The sequence below is a fragment of the Ovis canadensis genome, chromosome 22, assembly GCF_042477335.2.
Source record: "Ovis canadensis isolate MfBH-ARS-UI-01 breed Bighorn chromosome 22, ARS-UI_OviCan_v2, whole genome shotgun sequence".
Taxonomy (NCBI): Eukaryota; Metazoa; Chordata; class Mammalia; order Artiodactyla; family Bovidae; genus Ovis; species Ovis canadensis.
The window spans coordinates 33,058,369-33,077,143 of record NC_091266.1 but is presented as its reverse complement, the minus strand read 5'-3'; the positions used below and the strand labels follow the sequence as shown (position 1 = coordinate 33,077,143).

The following is an 18,775-nucleotide window of genomic DNA, read 5'->3' as shown; positions in this document are numbered from 1 at the left end:
ACGGAGAGGGTAAGTACTTGTGGTTCAAAAAGTCAAACCCAGATCTCAGAACCAGGTTTTTCAAACCCAAGAGGCTTGCTATGACCGAGAGGATATGAACAGACTCGGAGGGCTTCAGGTTGAGAGGGCCCTCCCTGACCTGACGACACTGGAGTGGTCTGTCGGAATTAACTGTGAACCCCTTCTAGACGGCTCTGCAGCCCATAGAGCTCTTTGGGGCTGACTCTTCAAGAGACAAGACATCCTAAAAACTCCTGGGCACGATGATAATTCCTCATATATCATATTCCCGCAGAAAGTTAGTCTTCTCTAGTCTGTGAGCTTCATGTCTGGAAGGGATCCCAGAGGGCCTCCATACAACCGCATATCCCCTGTGGAAACTGAGGCCAAGAGCATGAAAATGACCTGCTAACAGTCTCAATCTCTCAAAGGGCCAGTAGAATGAGAACCCAGGACTCCTGTCCAGTGCCCAGAACTCAGCCTGAGCCCAGCTCCACACTGTTTACACACGCCTGGATTTTATTCAGAGTATTAGGAGACCGGAGTTCTTCCCTTTCCAACTGCAGAGAAAAGATTTTTATAAAGAAGGGAGGAGGTGGCCTCTCTGTGGGTCACTCAGACATGGAGCTCCTGAGGGAGGAACTTCTGAGGGAGGCACTGATCCCTCAGAAGCGCTGCAGCTGCGCCCCCTGCTGGCAGCACCACCAAGTCACATCTGAAGCAAAGTTGAAGAAGCTGGACCAGGCAGCCAAGAAAACTGAGCTCGCTCGCTGGATGAAAAGTACACACATTGGGGACTTAAAAAACATAAAATAAAATCAGCCTGAAGAGGAGGGGATGACTTATGTCCCCAAGTCAAACAACCAAAACGGAAGTACCAGCTATGGTGGTGGTTCAGTCGCTATCTTGTTCTGGACTGTAGCCCAGCAGGCTACCCTCTCCATGGGATTTGCCAGGCAAGATTACTGGAGTGGGTTGCCAGCTCTTTCTCAGGGGGATCTTCCAGACCCAGGGATCGAACCCAGGTCTCCTGCCTTGCAGGTGGATTTTTTTACCTACTGAGACTCCAGGAAAGCCCATCAGCTGTAACACGAATTGACTGAATATTCACTCACAGTCATTCACAATCCTTATTGGATTCCCTTTGTACACGGAATGAAATCCAGACTTGCCGATAAAGCCTCCGGACTGATGACATTCGACCCATGCAGACCTGTGCACCCTTCTCTGAACCCCCCTTCAGTGCCATCACCAGGGACAGATTTTCATCCACCTGATTATTTATTTATTATTAATTATTTGTTTGTTGTTGGTCTCTCCTGCTAACATATAAGCTCTGTGAGGCCGGGGACTATGCTCAGAGTCAAGCTGGTACAGAGTAGGTGAATAAATTCTGATTAAATGAATGAAGGAATGGTCAATTTGGCAAGATTTTTGTCTGATAACACAGTCCCTCCTTCAGAGTTCCCATCAGACTGTCCAAAGTATTGCACTTCCTCAAGTATTGAGTGAATTAATGAATTAACAAATGAATTTTGTCATAATTTAGAATAACTTGTTGGGGGAGGATTCTTTAAAACTCTCAGAAGTTTGAACAGATTCTCTTGTAATTCTCTTGATGAGAAGGCATTTGATGCATTCTATGGTGCTTAAGTAGGAGAGGCTCGTGGTACATCTCCCACAAAGAGACTTTCCAAATGAAGGGCCAGCTCAGGACTTCTGAGCAGCCATTCCCTCCTCCTCAGTCCCCTCAGAGCCCAGGCAGCATCAATGCACGCATCCATTCCAATTACGGTGGGTGGGCACCTACCCTGTAGCAGGTCCTGTGCTGGGTCCTAGATTTGCATCTCAGTCCGGTCTTCTTGGGGGGCACAGGCTGGTGGGCAGGCCTGTGTCGGAGGATGGCTGCTAGGAACAGCTGACATGAGGTCTCTCTTCCTATACTCTCTCTGCCACCACTGCCCAGCTGTTCCTCTCAGTCAGACTGCTCTGCTGGAGGGGCGGCAAGGACTCCAGAACCCTCCCCATTATGCACACCAATCCTCGGCCTCCAGGTAATTAAGTCCGTGAAGCCCACCTCTGCTCCGAGAAAAAACGGAAACAAAGTGGGATGCCCACGCCATCCCCAGCTCAGGCACATGTATCTGGCTGCCCACTGGTTCTTTCACTTTCTGAATGTCTATTAAAGCAACTGTTTCTCAGTATTCATACTGACATCACCCTGGAATGTCACAACAGCAGTGATCAGGTCCTTGGCCTGGAAAGAGGGTCCCTGGCTTAGGAAGCCAGGGTCTTGCCCTCTTAAGCCTCCCCTCCAGCTCACCCTTTCACTCCTACTCTATCTCCCAGGCCCCCTGCCTGGGAATCATCACTGATTTCCCCAGATCACAGATTGCAAACTCAGAATTACTCAACTCCTCTGTGCCTCAGTTTCCTCAACTGTAAAACGGGATAAAAAAAATACTATCTCCTATGCTTGTGGTGAGGGGTCAGTGAGGTATGCAGTGCATACAAATGTTGGTTATAATAATAATCACTATTATCATTATTTTATTCAGCCTATTTTTACATTCCCATCTGCTATTTCTGACCTAGGGTTTTGGAAAATCTCCCTACAGTGGTTTTCTCATGTGTCCCTTCCTGTCTCCCCCACGCCAGGGTTAAGAAGAAGCACCCTCCTCTGGGCTCTCTCCTCCTTTTCGTCTCTCTCCCAGGCGCCTCCAGCCACCTGGGAAACGCTCTCTTCAGCCTCCTTTCTCTTTCCTTCTCCCACCCCTTACCCTCCATCTCCCTTCCAGCTGAGGAGGAAAGCGCAGTGCTCACTCATTGACTCCTCTGCCTGTTCCCAACGTCCTGGGCGCCTATCATGGGCTGGCCCCGTCATGGGCCCTGAGGATTCAGCTCTGAGGGAAACCCAACATCCATTTTAATGTTACACAATTGTCAGACCAAAAGGCAGGTGCATCATCGATTCAGTGGAAAATCGTGTTTGGATGAAGCATTGTGTCAGGCGGTGTGTGGGAACAGTGGGCACAGAGGTCAGAGGACCTCTTAAGTCCTGAATCAAAGATTTCCTGCACATGAGTATGTTAATACACGTGTGTGCTGCATGCAGAAAAAAAAAATCACACAAAATGCACAAGAAGCTAGTAGCTCTATTTGCCTGAGGGGAGAGGAACTGAGCAGCTGGGAAGACCTTCCTCCTTGTGAACTGTGTGAACTTTGGACTGGGTCAATTTATTTTCAAGATGGACTTAAATAAAAATGCATATTAAAAAAAGAAACAGAGGGATTTCTCTGGTGGTCCAGTGGTTAAGACTCTGAGCTTCCCCTGCAGGGGGCATAGGTTCAATCCCGGGTCAGGGAACAAAGATCCTGCACACCATGTGGTTTGGCCAAAAAAATAAACTTAAATAGTAATAATAATAAAAGTCTTAGTTGGCATAAGTGCCTCAAGATTTCAAAAAAGAAAGAGAATGGACTGAATCGGTTTGAAGTCCTCATCCCTGAAGCTTTCCAGCTTTGTTTAAAACAAACAGACCTCATCTCCTCAAAGGTGTCTGTATTCCTGAGCTTCCTCTTACCCTCTCTTAATAAACTTACATTTTCCTCAACCATCAACATTATGGTTAATAAAACCTATTTGGCTATTTTATTTTATTGGGTCCTTTTTCTGTCTTCTCGAGATATATTTTACCTCTGGCTGTTCTTTGCAGACACACAGAATTCAGCCACCCTCGGGGTTAGATGCCCACACGTTTCCCCAGGATACAGTCCAGGTGATACATTTTGGAAACAAAAAGGCCTGGCTTCAACCCCAGCGTTGCCACTAACAGCTGCCTAACCCTGCTTAGCCAGCCCCTCCCAGCCTCGCTTTCTCGCCCCTCTGCTGGGGGAGCAGCTCTGGCCCCCTAAGAATGCATGCGGCCCTGAGCGTGGTGTCTGCACTCGCAGGACAGCGACTATGAAAATCCAGATGAGCACTCGGACTCAGAGATGTACGTGCTGCCAGCTGAGGAGGCCGGGGACGACAGCTACGAGCCGCCCCCTGCGGAGCAGGAGACACGGACAGTTCACCCCGCCCTGCCCTTCGCCAGGGGCGAGTACGTAGGTGAGTCCCTGCCGGACCTTGGGCACTCCGCCTGCAGGGCAGCAGGGAGCGGGTCGGGCCAGGGTTGCAGGGTGGCGGGCAGCTCCCGGTCTCACCACCTCCAAGTGGGTCATCTGGTCACTCACAGGCACTGGAGCCCCCTGCTGGAAAGCTTGCCCTTTGGGGAAGGAGAGGGTAACCTTTGCAAACTGGGAATGTTGGAAGCAGGCAAAAGATAAAGCGACCACACGCTACGTGGCTCCCAACCCCACCCCACCTCATTTCCTGTAGTCCCCAGAGAAAGCAATCCTGAGATTAGTCGCTGCTTCTCCTCCAGCTTCCTACACTCAAGCTTCTGACATTTCTCTTGAGATGACTGTACAGGACAAGGAGAGCTGCGAGGATCTGTGTTTGCTAAGGCCCCTCCTTCCTCTCTCACCCCGCCCCCACATCGGCAGGCTGTGCAGACGCTCTGAATCTAGACTCCAGACTCTTAACTGTGGGGAGGGGGGAGCAGTAAAGAGCTCTAGGCGGAGAATGAGGCTCACGAATTAAATGGACGCGGCTTAGGTGCGGTCTCCAGGCCTGAGTGTAGCTTTTAATGCCCCTCCAAGAAGTCTGTGTTCCATTCTAACAAGTGACTAAAGTTCAACAAAGGCGAGGAAGGGCTTGTGTCTGTGGTGCTCACCCTGGCACCCCTGGGAGTGAAGGGGTCCTTGTAGTTAACTGCCTCCTTGTGGGTGCCAGGTCCTGTCCCTTGCTTTGTGCAACGATTCACTTACTGAGCACCTGCTGTGTGCCAGGGCTGTGCTCAGCAGCTAGCAAGACAGACGCACTCCCAGACTTTTTACAGTTCACAACTTAGCGCTTTGCTTTCACCTTCTTGATGATCACAAAGGAAAAAGGAGATGCTCGGAAGAGGGAATTCACTGGGCCAAGGTTTTATAAGTGGCAGAACTGGCACGCAAGCTGGGCCACTCAGCCTCCAGTCTTAGCTCTTCATCACTCTGCTCCACACACCACCACGCAATTTGTGACCTCCTTCAGTCATCGCAACAACCTCAGGAAGGAAGGAGCTGCACCAGGCCCGTTTTACAGACCAGGAGACAACCATTCAAGCTGGGGGTGGGGAGACGGGCAGATTAAGCAGCTCCTATGGGCTTCCCAGGTGACGTTAGTGGTAAAGAATCTGCCTGCCAATGCACAAGACACAAGGGGTAAGTTCGATCCCTGGGTTGGGACGATCCCCTGGAGGAGGAAATGGCAACCCACTCCAGTTTTCTTGCCTGGAGAATCTCATGGACAGAGGAGCCTGGCAGGCTACAGTCAGTCCGTGGGGTTGTAAAGAGATGGACGTGACTGAGCATGCGCACACACAAGCAGCTCATTCCAGGTCATACTCTTCAGAGCCTGTTTTCTGTGCTTTGCTACTTCTGCTGGGCTTAAATCTTATGTTAAGAAATCTCAGTAAACTCCAGGAGCTGCCAATAAAGCTATAAAAACTGTCACAGGCACAGCAGAGTAGATGCCTTGGTGCCTTAACACAGCTACACTACCGGAAAGAGGCTCCTGGGAGGCACCCAATGTGAAGTGAACCACACAACTTCAGCGATACAGAAGCATGGGCTGAGAGCTGGACCAGGCCCCAGGACAAGAGCAGAGCAGGACAGGCAGAGGCAGGGGCTGCAGCATTGAGCCAGGGCCAGAGGAAGCAGGGAGCCAGTGTAGGCACCTGTGCTGTTCCAGGATGGGGAACCCACCAGGTTATTCCCATGCTAAGATTTTCTCACAATGGATCAGCCAGAATCTGCACTCACAGATCAACCGGGTAGACCCCTGTTGCCTAAGCCCTCCATCACATGACGCAGGTAAGGTTAGTTCTCTTTACTAGGCATTGTCTGTCAGACACGACGTTCCCCCTGCCTTTGTTGTTTTCTTCCTAACCCCTACAATAACTCTCTGTAGTGGATAGTTAGCCACCTTCATCTTTAAAATGAGGAATGTGAGTCCCAGAGAGGTGACATAAAGAAGAAGAGGCCCAAAGGAGGGCAGCTGGTGGGTGGAGAGCAGGGGACTGAACCCAGGGCCCTCGACTTCAGAGACTGGACTCCTTCCGCAACAGTTGCTGAGGATGGCCCTGGACCAGGGGATTCACAACTCCCCCCACCCCACCCCATTCAAGGAAACCATTGAGGGGAGGAATGTGTAGTTTTACCAGATGAGTAGTTGCAACCCTGCATATACCTTAGAATAACCTGGGGAACTTTTTAAACCTATAATGAAAGGTCCTTCCCTAGAAGTTTTAAACTGCATGTTTGGGGTGGGGCCTTGGCATTTTTTTTTAAAGCTCCTAGGTGGTTCCTAGGGGCTTCCCTTGTAGCTCATATGGTAAAGAGTCTGCCTGCAATGTGGGAGACCCAGGTTGGATTCCTGTTTCAGGAAGGTCCCCCGGAGAAGGAAATGGCAATCCACTCCAGTATTCTTGTCTGGAAAAATTCTATGGATGGAGGAGCCTGGCGGGTAGAGTCCATGGAGTTACAAAGAGTCAGACATGACTTAGCAACTAACACATTCACTTTCACAGGTGGCTCCTATGTGTAAGCAGGATTGAGAATCATCACACTTAAGGCTTCAGGGAGCAAAGTGAACCCACTGAGGATTACTGCTCCCCTTAGCCCCCGACACTGCCAAGGTCACCATCTGCTCTATTTAGCCGCATGCTTGGACTATCAGCTCTCCTGGGTCTGTGGGTTTCATGGCTCCCTGGGAGGATACTGTTCTGGTTTTTATAATGTAGGTCAATGGGTTGTTGAAATTGTTGCCTGTCATACTCTTTAAAGGAATGCCCCAGTCAAGAGCATGTTGGCTACATGGATGCTGGTAGTTTTCTACTTTCTAGAACTCGGTGGCTTCTGCCCAAGAAATGATCCAGAACCCTTTCATCTTGTTTTGTTGTTCTTGCTGTTCCTCTCAAGACAACCGATCAAGCCAGAGGCAGTCTCCACCCTTCAGCAAGACTCTTCCCAGTAAACCCAACTGGCCTTCGGCAAAAGTGAGACTGGCCACCTCTCTGCCAGCCAACACTTCACTGCATAAACCTCAAGTCCCACCCAAACCCAAAGAGCTCCTTGAGGATGAGGTAAAGTAAATCTGTCCGGGGAAGGCTGCCCAGACCACGGGGAAGGCTGGACGCAGGGGCCAGATGAGGGGAGGGGCAGGACAGTGTAGCCTCAGATGTGTCTTTCTTCCTCCAGGCTTGGGTCTCTGACCGGCCCTAACCACCTGCCCCGAAACTCTCCACTGTCCTGCTGAAAGGATGTTTTCTCTTAAAATGTCACGTATGGCCTAATTTAAGCACTATCATGTACTAATCAGGTATATGATGTAATATCCAACCTGGATTTGTGCCCCTCTCACTATTTCCTCTTTCTTATCCCTCCGTTTCCTGCAAATCTCTTATTCCTCCATAAGATACTTCCCCACCTTTATCCTCCCATGCTTCTCTCCCTGTCCTGCCTCATGTTCTTTCCCCCACTTTCTTTTCTCTCTGATCCTCTAAGCTGCAGAGGGGTGCAACAGGATGTATACTGGAGACCCCCTGTCTGTATGGAGACCCTGCACAACCCATGGAAGAACTGACCCCGCACTTCCTTCGGCATCTCTTGCTTCTCTCTCTCTCTCCCCAGCCCCAGGTATCCAGGAACCTCCTTTGCCAACTGTCTGGGGCCCATTTCTAGGTTTATCTTACCAATATCCCTTCTGCCAGCACCTAAATTTTTCATGTCTTATTCCCTGTGAAATTTTAAAAAATGAATGGGTGAACTTATTCGGACTATTGTAAGAATGGCTGATAAAGCCTAATACGTTATGGCTCCCAGAAGTACTGCATTTAAAGAAAGTCAAAGACAAGCCCTCAAACTTAGCCTTTAGAACAGTTGTACAAGTGCAATGGGCTTCCCAGGTGGCTCAGTGGTAAAGAATTTGCCTGCCAATGCAAGAGATGTGGGTCTGATCCCTGGGTCAGGAAGATCCCCTGGAGTAGGAAATGGCAACTCGCTCCCGGATTCTTGCCTGGGAAATCCCATGGACAGAGGAGCCTAGCGGGCTACAGTCCATGAGGTCGCAAAGAGTCGTACATGACTGAGCGACTGAATACACAAGTGCAACAGGCTAAGAAAGAAAACAACATTAAAGGCAACTCTTAACCATCACCAGACATAATGGTACCGCAGCTTCTTGAAGAAGCAACTGTTTCTAAATGCCTATAGGTGATAAAACCTATAGCTTACAAACATGCTGTGAAATGACCTTCTTTTCCACCTTAGTATAATTTGTAGCCCAACAGGAGACATAAAAGAGAGACTTTTAAAATAAAATAGAGGCAGCATCCAGGCCCAAATTCCCACTTCACACTTACTAGTTGTGTGACTTTAGGTATCAGATGGAGAAGGCAATGGCAACCCACTCCAGTACTCTTGCCTGGAAAATTCCATGGATGGAGGAGCCTGGAAGGCTACAGTCCATGGGGTCGCTGAGGGTTGGACACGACTGAGCGACTTCACTTTCACTTTCATGCATTGGAGAAGGAAATGGCAACCCACTCCAGTATTCTTGCCTGGAGAATCCCAGGGACGGAGGAGCCAGTGGGCTGCTGTCTATGGGGTCGCACAGAGTTGGACATGACTGAAGCGACTTAGCAGCAGCAGCAGCAGCAGCAGGTATCAGATAATCTCTCTGAGTCTCATCTTTTCATCTCTTCAGGTTCCTTTAAAGATTTAAGAAAGGAATATAAATACTTAATTCAGTGTCTCACACAAAGAAACATTCTATGTATTGCATAAACTGGATTCCTTTCTACCATATTCTAGATTCTTTATAAAATCTACTTTTCTAGTTTCTCCTGAAAACCAAGGGCCTGTCAACACATGGCCAGTCATGGCCTCGAAGCAGCTGAGCCTCATGGCACCCTTCCAGCTCAGCTGAGAATCCCCGGCCCCTGTTTCCGTTTGTCATCATCTTCACCACTGACAGAAGGCGTGGACACAGCCTGACTCTGCACACTCCCAGTTGCTATTCTGTGCCTGCCTGTAAGCACTTGAGCTTATGACCCCCCTCTCCAGGGACAGTTTAAGTCAGGAGGTCAGCAGACTGAGAATGAATTTGGTTTGTCAATCCTCAGTCTGTCTGTCAGTCCGAGGGGATGATGCCCTTTCAGGGTGTGAACAGGTGGCAAGGAGAATCTGAGCATGGGACACGGTAGGGAGACCATCGGTTAGGGTCTCACTGTGAATTCTTCCAGCATTCAGAGGGTCTATAGGAAGATACCAACTCAGACACAGAATACAAATGAAGACTGTGAGTTACGTGAGGCTCTCCATTTCTGTGAATAACTGCAGGTGGACCCCAGTGGGGATAGGCCGAGTTTTGCTAATAACAGCTTTTTGGTGGTGGCTCAGGCAAGTCTGAACCAGCGGGGAAAGGGGACGACTGGAGGAGATACATTCTGGAATGAGGAGATGGACAATCAAGATGAGGAAGAGTTAAAAAAGAAATAGAAGACAGCATTAAGGTCTGGCCAAGACATTAGATAGGAAAAGAAGAAGTCAAATACAAGCACAAATAAAAGTGTGTAGCTCTGCCATACAGGTTACAGGCAAAATATGGGTTACAGGCTGAGCAGAGAGTTGGGGCGAGGGGTGGAGGAGCAACTGCCCTGTAATGACAGGAGGGTCTAGCACTTGACAAGCACTGTGTATCGGCTGGTGATCTGAGCCCTTTGTGTGTATTATCTCATCACACCCTCAGAGCAACCCTATGAAGTGCATGCTAGTATCACCCCCATTACAGAGGAGGAAATGGTACAGATGAGGTGACGAGGGGTTGAAGAACTTGTCCAAGGTCAAAGAGCTATATGCTAGAGCCAGCATTTGGACCCAGATCATGAGATGCTAGAGCCCAGGTGCTACATGGCCTTCCTGGACTACCTCTCCAGCATCCGCTGACAAAAGACCAGCCCTTCATTCAACACAAATGTTCCAGGGCTTCACTGGTGCCCAGAGCACAGACCCAGGACCTGTCCTTGCAAGGTATCAGTTTTGTGATTTTATTTGACCTTGGACAGATTACTCAACTTTTCTCAAATTCCTCATCTCAAATTCCTTATCCTTTATTTATAAGGATTTTTAAAAATACCTAACTTAATAGGTAGGTATTATTGAAAGAATTCAGTGAAATAATGTATGTGAAGCTGTTAAATTTTCACATGAAATGTATTAAGGAAGAAACTCAAGTGGACATTTAATAACTCTTACAAAATCACTCCCTCCCCATATTTATGGTCAATTGATTATTGGCAAAGGTGCCAAGACAATTTAATAGGAAAAATCACTCTTTTACACAAATAGTTCTAAGATAACTGTATCGGTTCAGTTCAGTTCAGTCGCTCAGTTGTGTCCGACTCTTTGTGACCCCATGAACCGCAGCACACCAGGCCTCCCTGTCCACCACCAGCTCCCAGAGTCCACCCAAACCCACGTCCATTGAGTCAGTGATGCCATCCAACCATCTCATCCTCTGTCGTCCCCTTCTCCTCCTGCCCTCAATCTTTCCCACCATCAGGGTCTTTTCAAATGTGTCAGCTCTTCACATCAGGTGGCCAAAGTATTGGAATTTCAGCTTCAGCATCAGTCCTTCCAATGAATATTCAGGACTGATTTCCTTTAGGATGGACTGGTTATATCTCCTTGAAGTCCAGCGGACTCTCAAGAGTCTTCTCCAACACCACAGTTCAAAAGCATCAATTCTTTGGCGCTCAGATTTCTTTGTAGTCCAACTCTCACATTCATATATGACCAGTGGAAAAATCACAGCCTTGACTAGACGGACCTTTGTTGGCAAAGTAATGTCTCTGCTTTTCAATATGCTGTCTAGGTTGGTCATAATTTTCCTTCCAAGGAGTAAACGTCTTTTAATTTCACGGTTGCAATCACCATCTGCAGTGATTTTGAAGCCCCCCAAAATAAAGCCATCCACTGTTTTCAAAAGAATGAAATTGAGCTCCTATCTCACATCATATCTTAAAAAATTAGATAAAAATGGATCATAGGACCGAGTATAAGAGCTATTAATAAAACTATAAAATTCTTGGAAGAAAACATAGGTATAAATCTTTATGACCTTGGAATAGGCAATGGTTTCTTACATAAAACAAAAGAAAAATAGATAAAATGTACTTTAAAATGTAAAATTTTGTGCTGTAAATGATGCCACAAAGAAAGTAAAGGACAACCTATAGAATGAGAGAATTTTTTTGCAAATTATATATCTATAAAAATTTATATCTAGAACATTTAAAGAACTTTAATCATCTAAAGATAAAAAGGATAAACAACCAGATTAAAAGTGGACAAAGGGATGGAATAGATTTTTCTCTGAAGAATATATATAAATGGCCAATAAGCAGACAAAAAGATGCTTAATGTCATTAACCATCAGGGAAATGCAAATCAAAATTATAGTTAGATACCACTTCATACCTACAAGGATGCTTATAATAAAAAAGAAGACAATAACAAGTACTGATGAATATGTGGAGTAATTGGAACCCTTATACATTGCTAGTGGTAATGAAAAATTAGTGCAGCCACTTTGGAAAACAACTGTTACTCAAACTATTAAATATAGAGCTACAATATGATCCATAAATTCCATCTTTAGGTATATTCCCAAGAAAAATGTCCATCTACACAAAATTTGTACATTAATGTTCATATCATTACTTATAACAGCCCCAAAGTAGAAACATTAAGTAAAATAGGGTATAATCATACAATGGAATATGATTTGTCCATAAAAGGAAATGAAGTAGTGATACGTAGTACAACATGGCTAATCCTTGAAATTACTGTCATAAGAAATCACAAAAGACTGCATATTTTAATAGTGTATGATTCTATTTACATAAAATGTCCCAAATGGGCAGTTCTTAAAGACAGAAAGAAGGTTCATGGTTGACTGGGTCAGGGGAGGGGGCGGTTAGGAGTGACTAGTGGGCACAGGGTTCCTTTTGGGGGTGATGACAATGTTCTAAAGATAATTGTGATGGTTGCACTCTGTGAATATACTAGAAGTAACCAAATCACTTTACATCATAACGTTTAATGGTATATGGATTATGAAAAATTTCTTAATATCACTCTTTCTTATCCAATAAACTGCAAATGTACAGCATTTCTGTATTTCTTTTAGGCTGATTATGTGGTCCCTGTGGAAGATGAAGATGAAAACTATATTCATCCCACAGAAGACAGTTCAGTCCCATCTGAAAAAGGCAAGAGTTTGCAGTTTTAAGGACCTGAAAACTTCTACCAGTTGACTGGGGCATTATTTGCTCACAAGTCCCAAAGGGCTCAGACATGATGCTGCTGAGACCCCTCTGCTCCACGGCCACAGCATTTGCCTTCTTTGGTTGAGTGGCTGGTCCATCAGAGAGCATAGTGAGCAACCCATAACTGTGTTTTTCAACCTTGATTCTTCTTTCTCCATCCTCTTCCGTGATTTAATACTGTCTTCTCAAATTATAAAAGCACCTAGGTTCTTCTCTTTAGCTCTTCACTAAGAATGGATTTCTCATAAAATTTAATACTAATGAGGTCATGAGCCACCAGGCTAACCTTACAAATATTGTACCAGGAATAATTTCTGCAGAGGACTGAGAAAATGAAAGAATAAAATATGCTCTGTGTTCTAATTCTTTAAAATTTAGTGCTACGTCAGGCCCACAAGAAACATTTCATTTGTAAGTCCTTCACGAAATAACAAATGCAGTTACAAATAAATTATCTTTAAAAGCCCCATGCCACGTACCCTCAGGATTACTTTGGACATAGTCGCTATGGAGAATATAATCCTGTATAAATGCTGCCTCTTCAAGTAACGCTATTCATCTAATAAACCTGACTCCGAAGTAGCGGTCCTCAGGTTTTACGGTGTCATCACGTCACAGCCCTCTCCTTCACGCCCTAAATATCAACAACAGCGTCTAGGCCCTCCAGGATTCCTGAATTCACCCATAACCACAAAACAACAAGTACAAATGAAATGCCCCCATACCCCAAACCTACAAAATCCAAGAGAAATGATGTGTGGCAGGGAAGGCAGGGCTATTAATTTGGCCCCTCCACTTGTTAGTTTAATACATGTTCCCCTGATGAAAAACAAACTCTTTCATCTCTGAAACCCCCAGTTTGGCAAATGAAATTCCAAGCAAGTATTCACTTTAATTATTAACATATTCATTGGAAAAATGTTTCTTTTTTTCTTCTGAAAAGACTACTTTTAATGGCTTGTGGGCTTAAATGTGTCTCCCATTCTTTTGAAATTATCCAGTCTAGACCATTATTTCTACCATGCATTTTTCCATAAGTGTAAATCTCCATCAGTAGACTGTATCTACAATATATACACATAACCCTAATATATATATGATTGTGTGTTTCAGCTCCTGTTGTAAATAGATCAGTCAAGCCGAATAACTCCTCAAAGTCAGCCTCTCCTCCAGGGACAGCTCCAGGTAGGATATACACATGATTTGGTGTTTTTGTTTTTTTATTGTGAAATGATTACATTTGGGGATTTGGCTTTCAATCCACTCTAAATAAGATAAACAACTCAGAACAAATATTATGAAACAATCCCTTGTATTTCCAAATGTCTTCATAAGTAGCAACAGAGACTTTTCGCGTTCATCCACTGTGTGGTGGCACCTGTGTGGGGGACCCTCGTCCCCACGTCCCTGCGTCTCCAACAGCCACATCCTGGTCTTCATCTGACCTCTCTGGGCACTTCACTGGTTTCTCCTCCTCTTCCCCTCCCCAGACTGAGGATGCCTGCACGGGTCAGCCTCAGCCCTCTGCTCTTCTGGCAGAATATCGTGCAGGTTAAGAACTTGGGTTCTGAGCCAAGCATTCTAGTGCTCCCCATTCTCAACTGTATCACACTGGGTTTGTACTTCACCTCTCCAAGCATCACATTTTCTCATCTGTAAATGGAGATAACAGCCCAAGCCGTGAGACAGGAGAATTCTGAAAATGTGAGTGGGAAATTCTTAAGTGCCTGGCATACAGTAGGTGCTCAGTAGACCATTATTTTTCACTTCTTTCGGGCGTATCCATTCTCCTGTATTCACTTTGGTGGTCTAAGCTAATAACCCTCTGGTGTCCAAACTTAACGCTCCTTCCTTCCCACCACCACAAGTTCAATGCATCCATCACTCCTACCCTTTGGGCATTCCTATTCCTCTTTACACCTCAGCCTCGGGGCTCCATGTCTCAGCGTGCTTGTGCTCTTTCCCAATCCTATTGCTTTTTTCCTGAATTTGCTCTTCTATTTCGGAGAAGGCAATGGCACCCCACTCCAGTACTCTTGCCTGGAAAATCCCATGGATGGAGGAGCCTGGTAGGCTGCAGTCCATGAGGTCACGAAGAATCAGACATGACTGAGCAACTTCACTTTCACTTTTCACTTTCATGCATTGGAAAAGGCAATGGCAACCCACTCCAGTGTTCTTGCCTGGAGAATCCCAGGGACGGGGGAGCCTGGTGGGCTGCCGTCTATGGGGTCACACAGAGTCGGACACGACTGAAGCGACTTAGCAGCAGTGGCAGCAGCTCTTCTATATTAGTTGTCACCACCTTAACCAGACTTTCTTTAACACTTCATACCTTCTGTCTTAACAGAGTCCGCTAAGCACATCCTCGCCTCTAGGCTCTTTCCTCAGTCACTGAGATGAGCTTCTGACCCTTCCAAATGTTGCTAGCTTCATCCCATTACACAGTTTGTACCATGCCATCCCTACCCAAACCATGAACTCTCAGTGGTTCCTAGCGTCTCCTGTTGCTGCTGTTTAGTCACTCAGTCATGTCCAACTCTTTTTGCGACCTCATGAACTGTAGCCCACCGGGCTCCTCTGGTCATGGAATTTTCCAGGCAAGAATACTGGACTGGGTTGTCATTTCCTTCTCCAAGGGACCTTCTTCTGTAGGGTCTGGCAACTCCCAGACTGAGACCCACAGTGCTGAGTAATGCCCATCAGTTCAGTTCAGTTCAGTCTCTCAGTCGTGTCCGACTCTTTGTGACCCCATGAATCACAGCACGCCAGGCCTCCCTGTCCATCACCATCTCCCGGAGTTCACTCCAACTCACATCCATGGAGTCGGTGATGCCATCCAGCCATCTCATCCTCTGTCGTCCCCTTTTCCTCTTGCCCCCAATCCCTCCCAGCATCGGAGTCTTTTCCAATGAGTCAACTCTTCGCACGAGGTTGCCAAAGTACTGGAGTTTCAGCTTTAGCATCATTCCTTCCAAAGAACACCCAGGGCTGATCTCCTTTAGAATGGACTGGTTGGATCTCCTTGCAGTCCAAGGGACTCTCAGGAGTCTTCTCCAACACCACATTTCAGAAGTGTCCCCTCACCCTATCACAGCACAGAGATGTGTAAGAGCCTCCTCCACAGCATTCCTCCTCATCCTCTCCCCAACTGTGCACCCAACACACACACACACACACACACACACACACACACTTCCTTCTCTCCCAGACCTGAAGGCTCAACACAGAGACTGGGAGACCGACCTCTGCTTTCAGTGACATGGTCCTTGAGAGAAAATGAAAGAAGAGTATTTTTAGTATGTTTTCCTAGACTCATTTCCTGTGCAATTGCTCACCCTCTTCACAAGTTCTTACTTCTCCTCACCCTCAGAACCCGCAAGCTCTTTATACTGGCAGCGTAGTGGTCAGAGTCATCTTATCCAGCTCATCTTCATTCCTGGGAACAAATGTTAACACACCAACCTAAAACATCATAGAGAGGTTGCTTTCTTCCCAACTGAAATAGAGACTCCTGACCTGTGATAACTCAGAAGCGCCATCATTACTGGAATAGAAAATGTTTCATTGAAACAGAAAAATGAAGGTTTAAGCACTCCTTTAGAACAACAGTTTAATTCTCTCTGGCGCTTACATCTTAAAATGCTCTTCTTGCCTTACATGGACGTTTTCTTCCTAAAACACACCTGATACTCCAATCAGCCTGTTTGTCATGGGTCCTGCCTTCTGCCATTTGTTTGTGTTCTCACTTTTATGACACCAAATTCTACACATCCTTCAAAGTCCAGCTTGAAGTCTCCCCTCCTGGAAACCCCCTATTTTTTTTTTTCCCTCAGAGAGCTTTTCTTTGCCATAAGTCTCATCCCACTTATACTCAGCCCGCACCTATTCTCCAATTGCTTTGGGTCTCAGTCTAATCTCCCTAAGTATGTTGCAAGCTCCTTGAAGACACTGCCTTAGTATTGCTGACACAGGAGGCCTTTCCTGATACCACAGTGGGCTAGATCCCCTCGGTGTGCACGCCTATTGTACCCTGCAATTCCCATTTATCCCCTATCTTTCCTGAGATCTCTGTCTTTCCTGTGAGACTCTCAGCTCCATGCCTTGCTCATACTTGTGTTTCTAGGGCCTAGGCAGGTCCTGGCTCAGAGCAGGTGCTGAAATGGTAGGTGGGTCAGTTGATTGAGAGCAATTGAGCCCCCCAAATCTGACTGTCTTTAAGGAATTATATGGCCCCATTATGAAGGCATTAGCCCACTAGATTTCCTATTCACTAGTTTTACATTAATCTAATGTAGCTAAATTTTATCACTAGAGGCATCAGATGCAGAAACCAAACTTGAATAAGAAAATAATTTCTTGGTTAAATGACTGTTGGATATAGACAGAAGAAAGTTCAGGAGGAAGAAGGAAGTGAGTTAACTTAAGGAACAAACCTGAACATTTAGAGGGAGTTTCTGAGTATGCAAACAGTATAGTTTTCAGAGATGATTTTTGTAAAATGAATAATCAGACTCCTGGCCTATGTCTTTGAATAATTGAACCATTGTCCTTTAAAGGCTTCAGAAAGTACCCTATAGGCATCATGACAGTGCTAAGTTTTCAGGTGTCCCTATCAAAATACCCCACTGTGACACTTAAAAGTGAAAGTCGCTCAGTTGTGTCTGGGACTATACAGTCCATGGAATTCTCTAGGCCAGAATACTAAATGGGTAACCTTTCCCTTATCCAGGGGATCTTCCCAACCCAGGGATCGAACCCAAGTCTCCCATACTGCAGAATCCTGGAGTGGGTAGCCTATCCCTTCTCCAGTGGATCTTCCCGACCCAGTAATTGAACTGGAGTCTCCTGCATTGCAGGCGGATTCTTTACCAACTGAGCTATAAGGGAAGCTTGACACTTGTTTCTGGTTAATGTTGCTCTTGGCTCTTTGATGGCTAGTAAGGTGCTGGCCAAGGATCACACACTGGATTAGGCGCAAAGACAGGCTTTCTCTCTCAGTGTTCCATTCTGGGAAGCACAGTAGTGGGACTTAGCCCAGACTCCAAAGCCAGACGGTCCAAGTCTTGGCTCTGACACTCACTAGGTACTAGCCTTCAAGCAAGCTACGTAATCCCCCTGTCTGTTTCCTCTACTGAAAAAATTAAGGAGAAAATGGCACCTATGCCTCAGGATACTGTGAGCATTAAATGAGTAAAAAGATATGAGTCATACATAAAATACAAGCTCTTTGTGATCTATTATTATTATTGTCCAGAATCATTTGTTCAACCTGCCTTAATTCAAGACCAGTCTGATAGAGCAGCCTGTGCACATCTCAGGGAAGTGTTCCTTTCTTTCCATATAAAGTTTTACTCTAAATCACATTTTTCCAGCCTCAGCACAGTTGGCGCTAGGTGATTCTTGTGGGGGCTGTGCTGTGCATTGCGGGCTGTTCAGCAGCATCTCTAGCCCCTGCCCACTAGATGCCAGTATACCCCCTTCTTCAACAGTGATTGGCAAAGATGTCTCCAGTCACTGCCTGGAGGAGGGAGACAAAATCACTCCCCGTTCAGAACCACTGGTCTAAACAAACTGAAAGACAGTCGCCCATTGTGACTGGAGAAGGCAGTGGCACCCCCACTCCAGTACTCTTGCCTGGAAAATATCATGGATGGAGGAGCCTGGTGGGCTGCAGTCCATGGGGTCACTAAGAGTCGGACACGACTGAGCAACTTCACTTTCACTTTCATGCATTGGAGAAGGAAATGGCAACCCACTCCAGTGTTCTTGCCTGGAGAATCCCAGGGACGGAGGAGCCTGGTGGGCTGCCATCTCTGGGGTCACACAGAGTCGGACACGACTGAAGCGACTTAGCAGCAGCAGCAGCAGCAGCAATGCATTTAGAAGGTGGTTCAAGCTCTGGTTGATTCTGTACTTTTGTCAGAAGATGGTACTCAAGGCATGTATTTCTGAGCATCCTCTAAGAAAACTGCATTTTAAAATATTCTTATTTCTTTATTTCCTAAAATGGGGGGTGGGCAGTGAGCAGAGTTTTGGAATTTACAATTCCTTGCTAGTGTGCAAGTTGAATTTTACCTGTAGCCCAAATTGTTCTGAAGTTGTTAAATACAATGTCTTTATGTATTTTGTCAGAATTCAAGCAGTGCATGAGAGTATAGGATGCTTCAGCTAGTGTGCAAGCCCCACTAACGATATATATAGGGTGTCTATAATAGCTAAAAGAGATTAAATCCCAAAGGCTTACAATGTCAACACTGGATTATTAAGAATAGGGAAATTTAGCAACATCATATGTA

The 18,775-nt window shown here is 46.1% G+C and overlaps 1 protein-coding gene across 2 annotated transcripts in view; it reads left to right on the top strand.

The window, feature by feature from the left end:
* Positions 1 to 18,775, top strand: part of BLNK (B cell linker) — a 78,995-nt gene that overhangs the window by 38,688 nt on the left and 21,532 nt on the right. The window contains exons 5-9 of one of the 2 annotated variants that reach the window (XM_069568177.1): positions 3,717 to 3,779; positions 3,955 to 4,111; positions 7,066 to 7,229; positions 12,338 to 12,419; positions 13,590 to 13,661. In XM_069568177.1, the coding sequence (XP_069424278.1) occupies positions 3,717 to 3,779; positions 3,955 to 4,111; positions 7,066 to 7,229; positions 12,338 to 12,419; positions 13,590 to 13,661 (538 nt within the window). The remainder of the gene's footprint in view (positions 1 to 3,716; positions 3,780 to 3,954; positions 4,112 to 7,065; positions 7,230 to 12,337; positions 12,420 to 13,589; positions 13,662 to 18,775) is intronic. The other variant, XM_069568178.1, reaches the window with a different exon arrangement.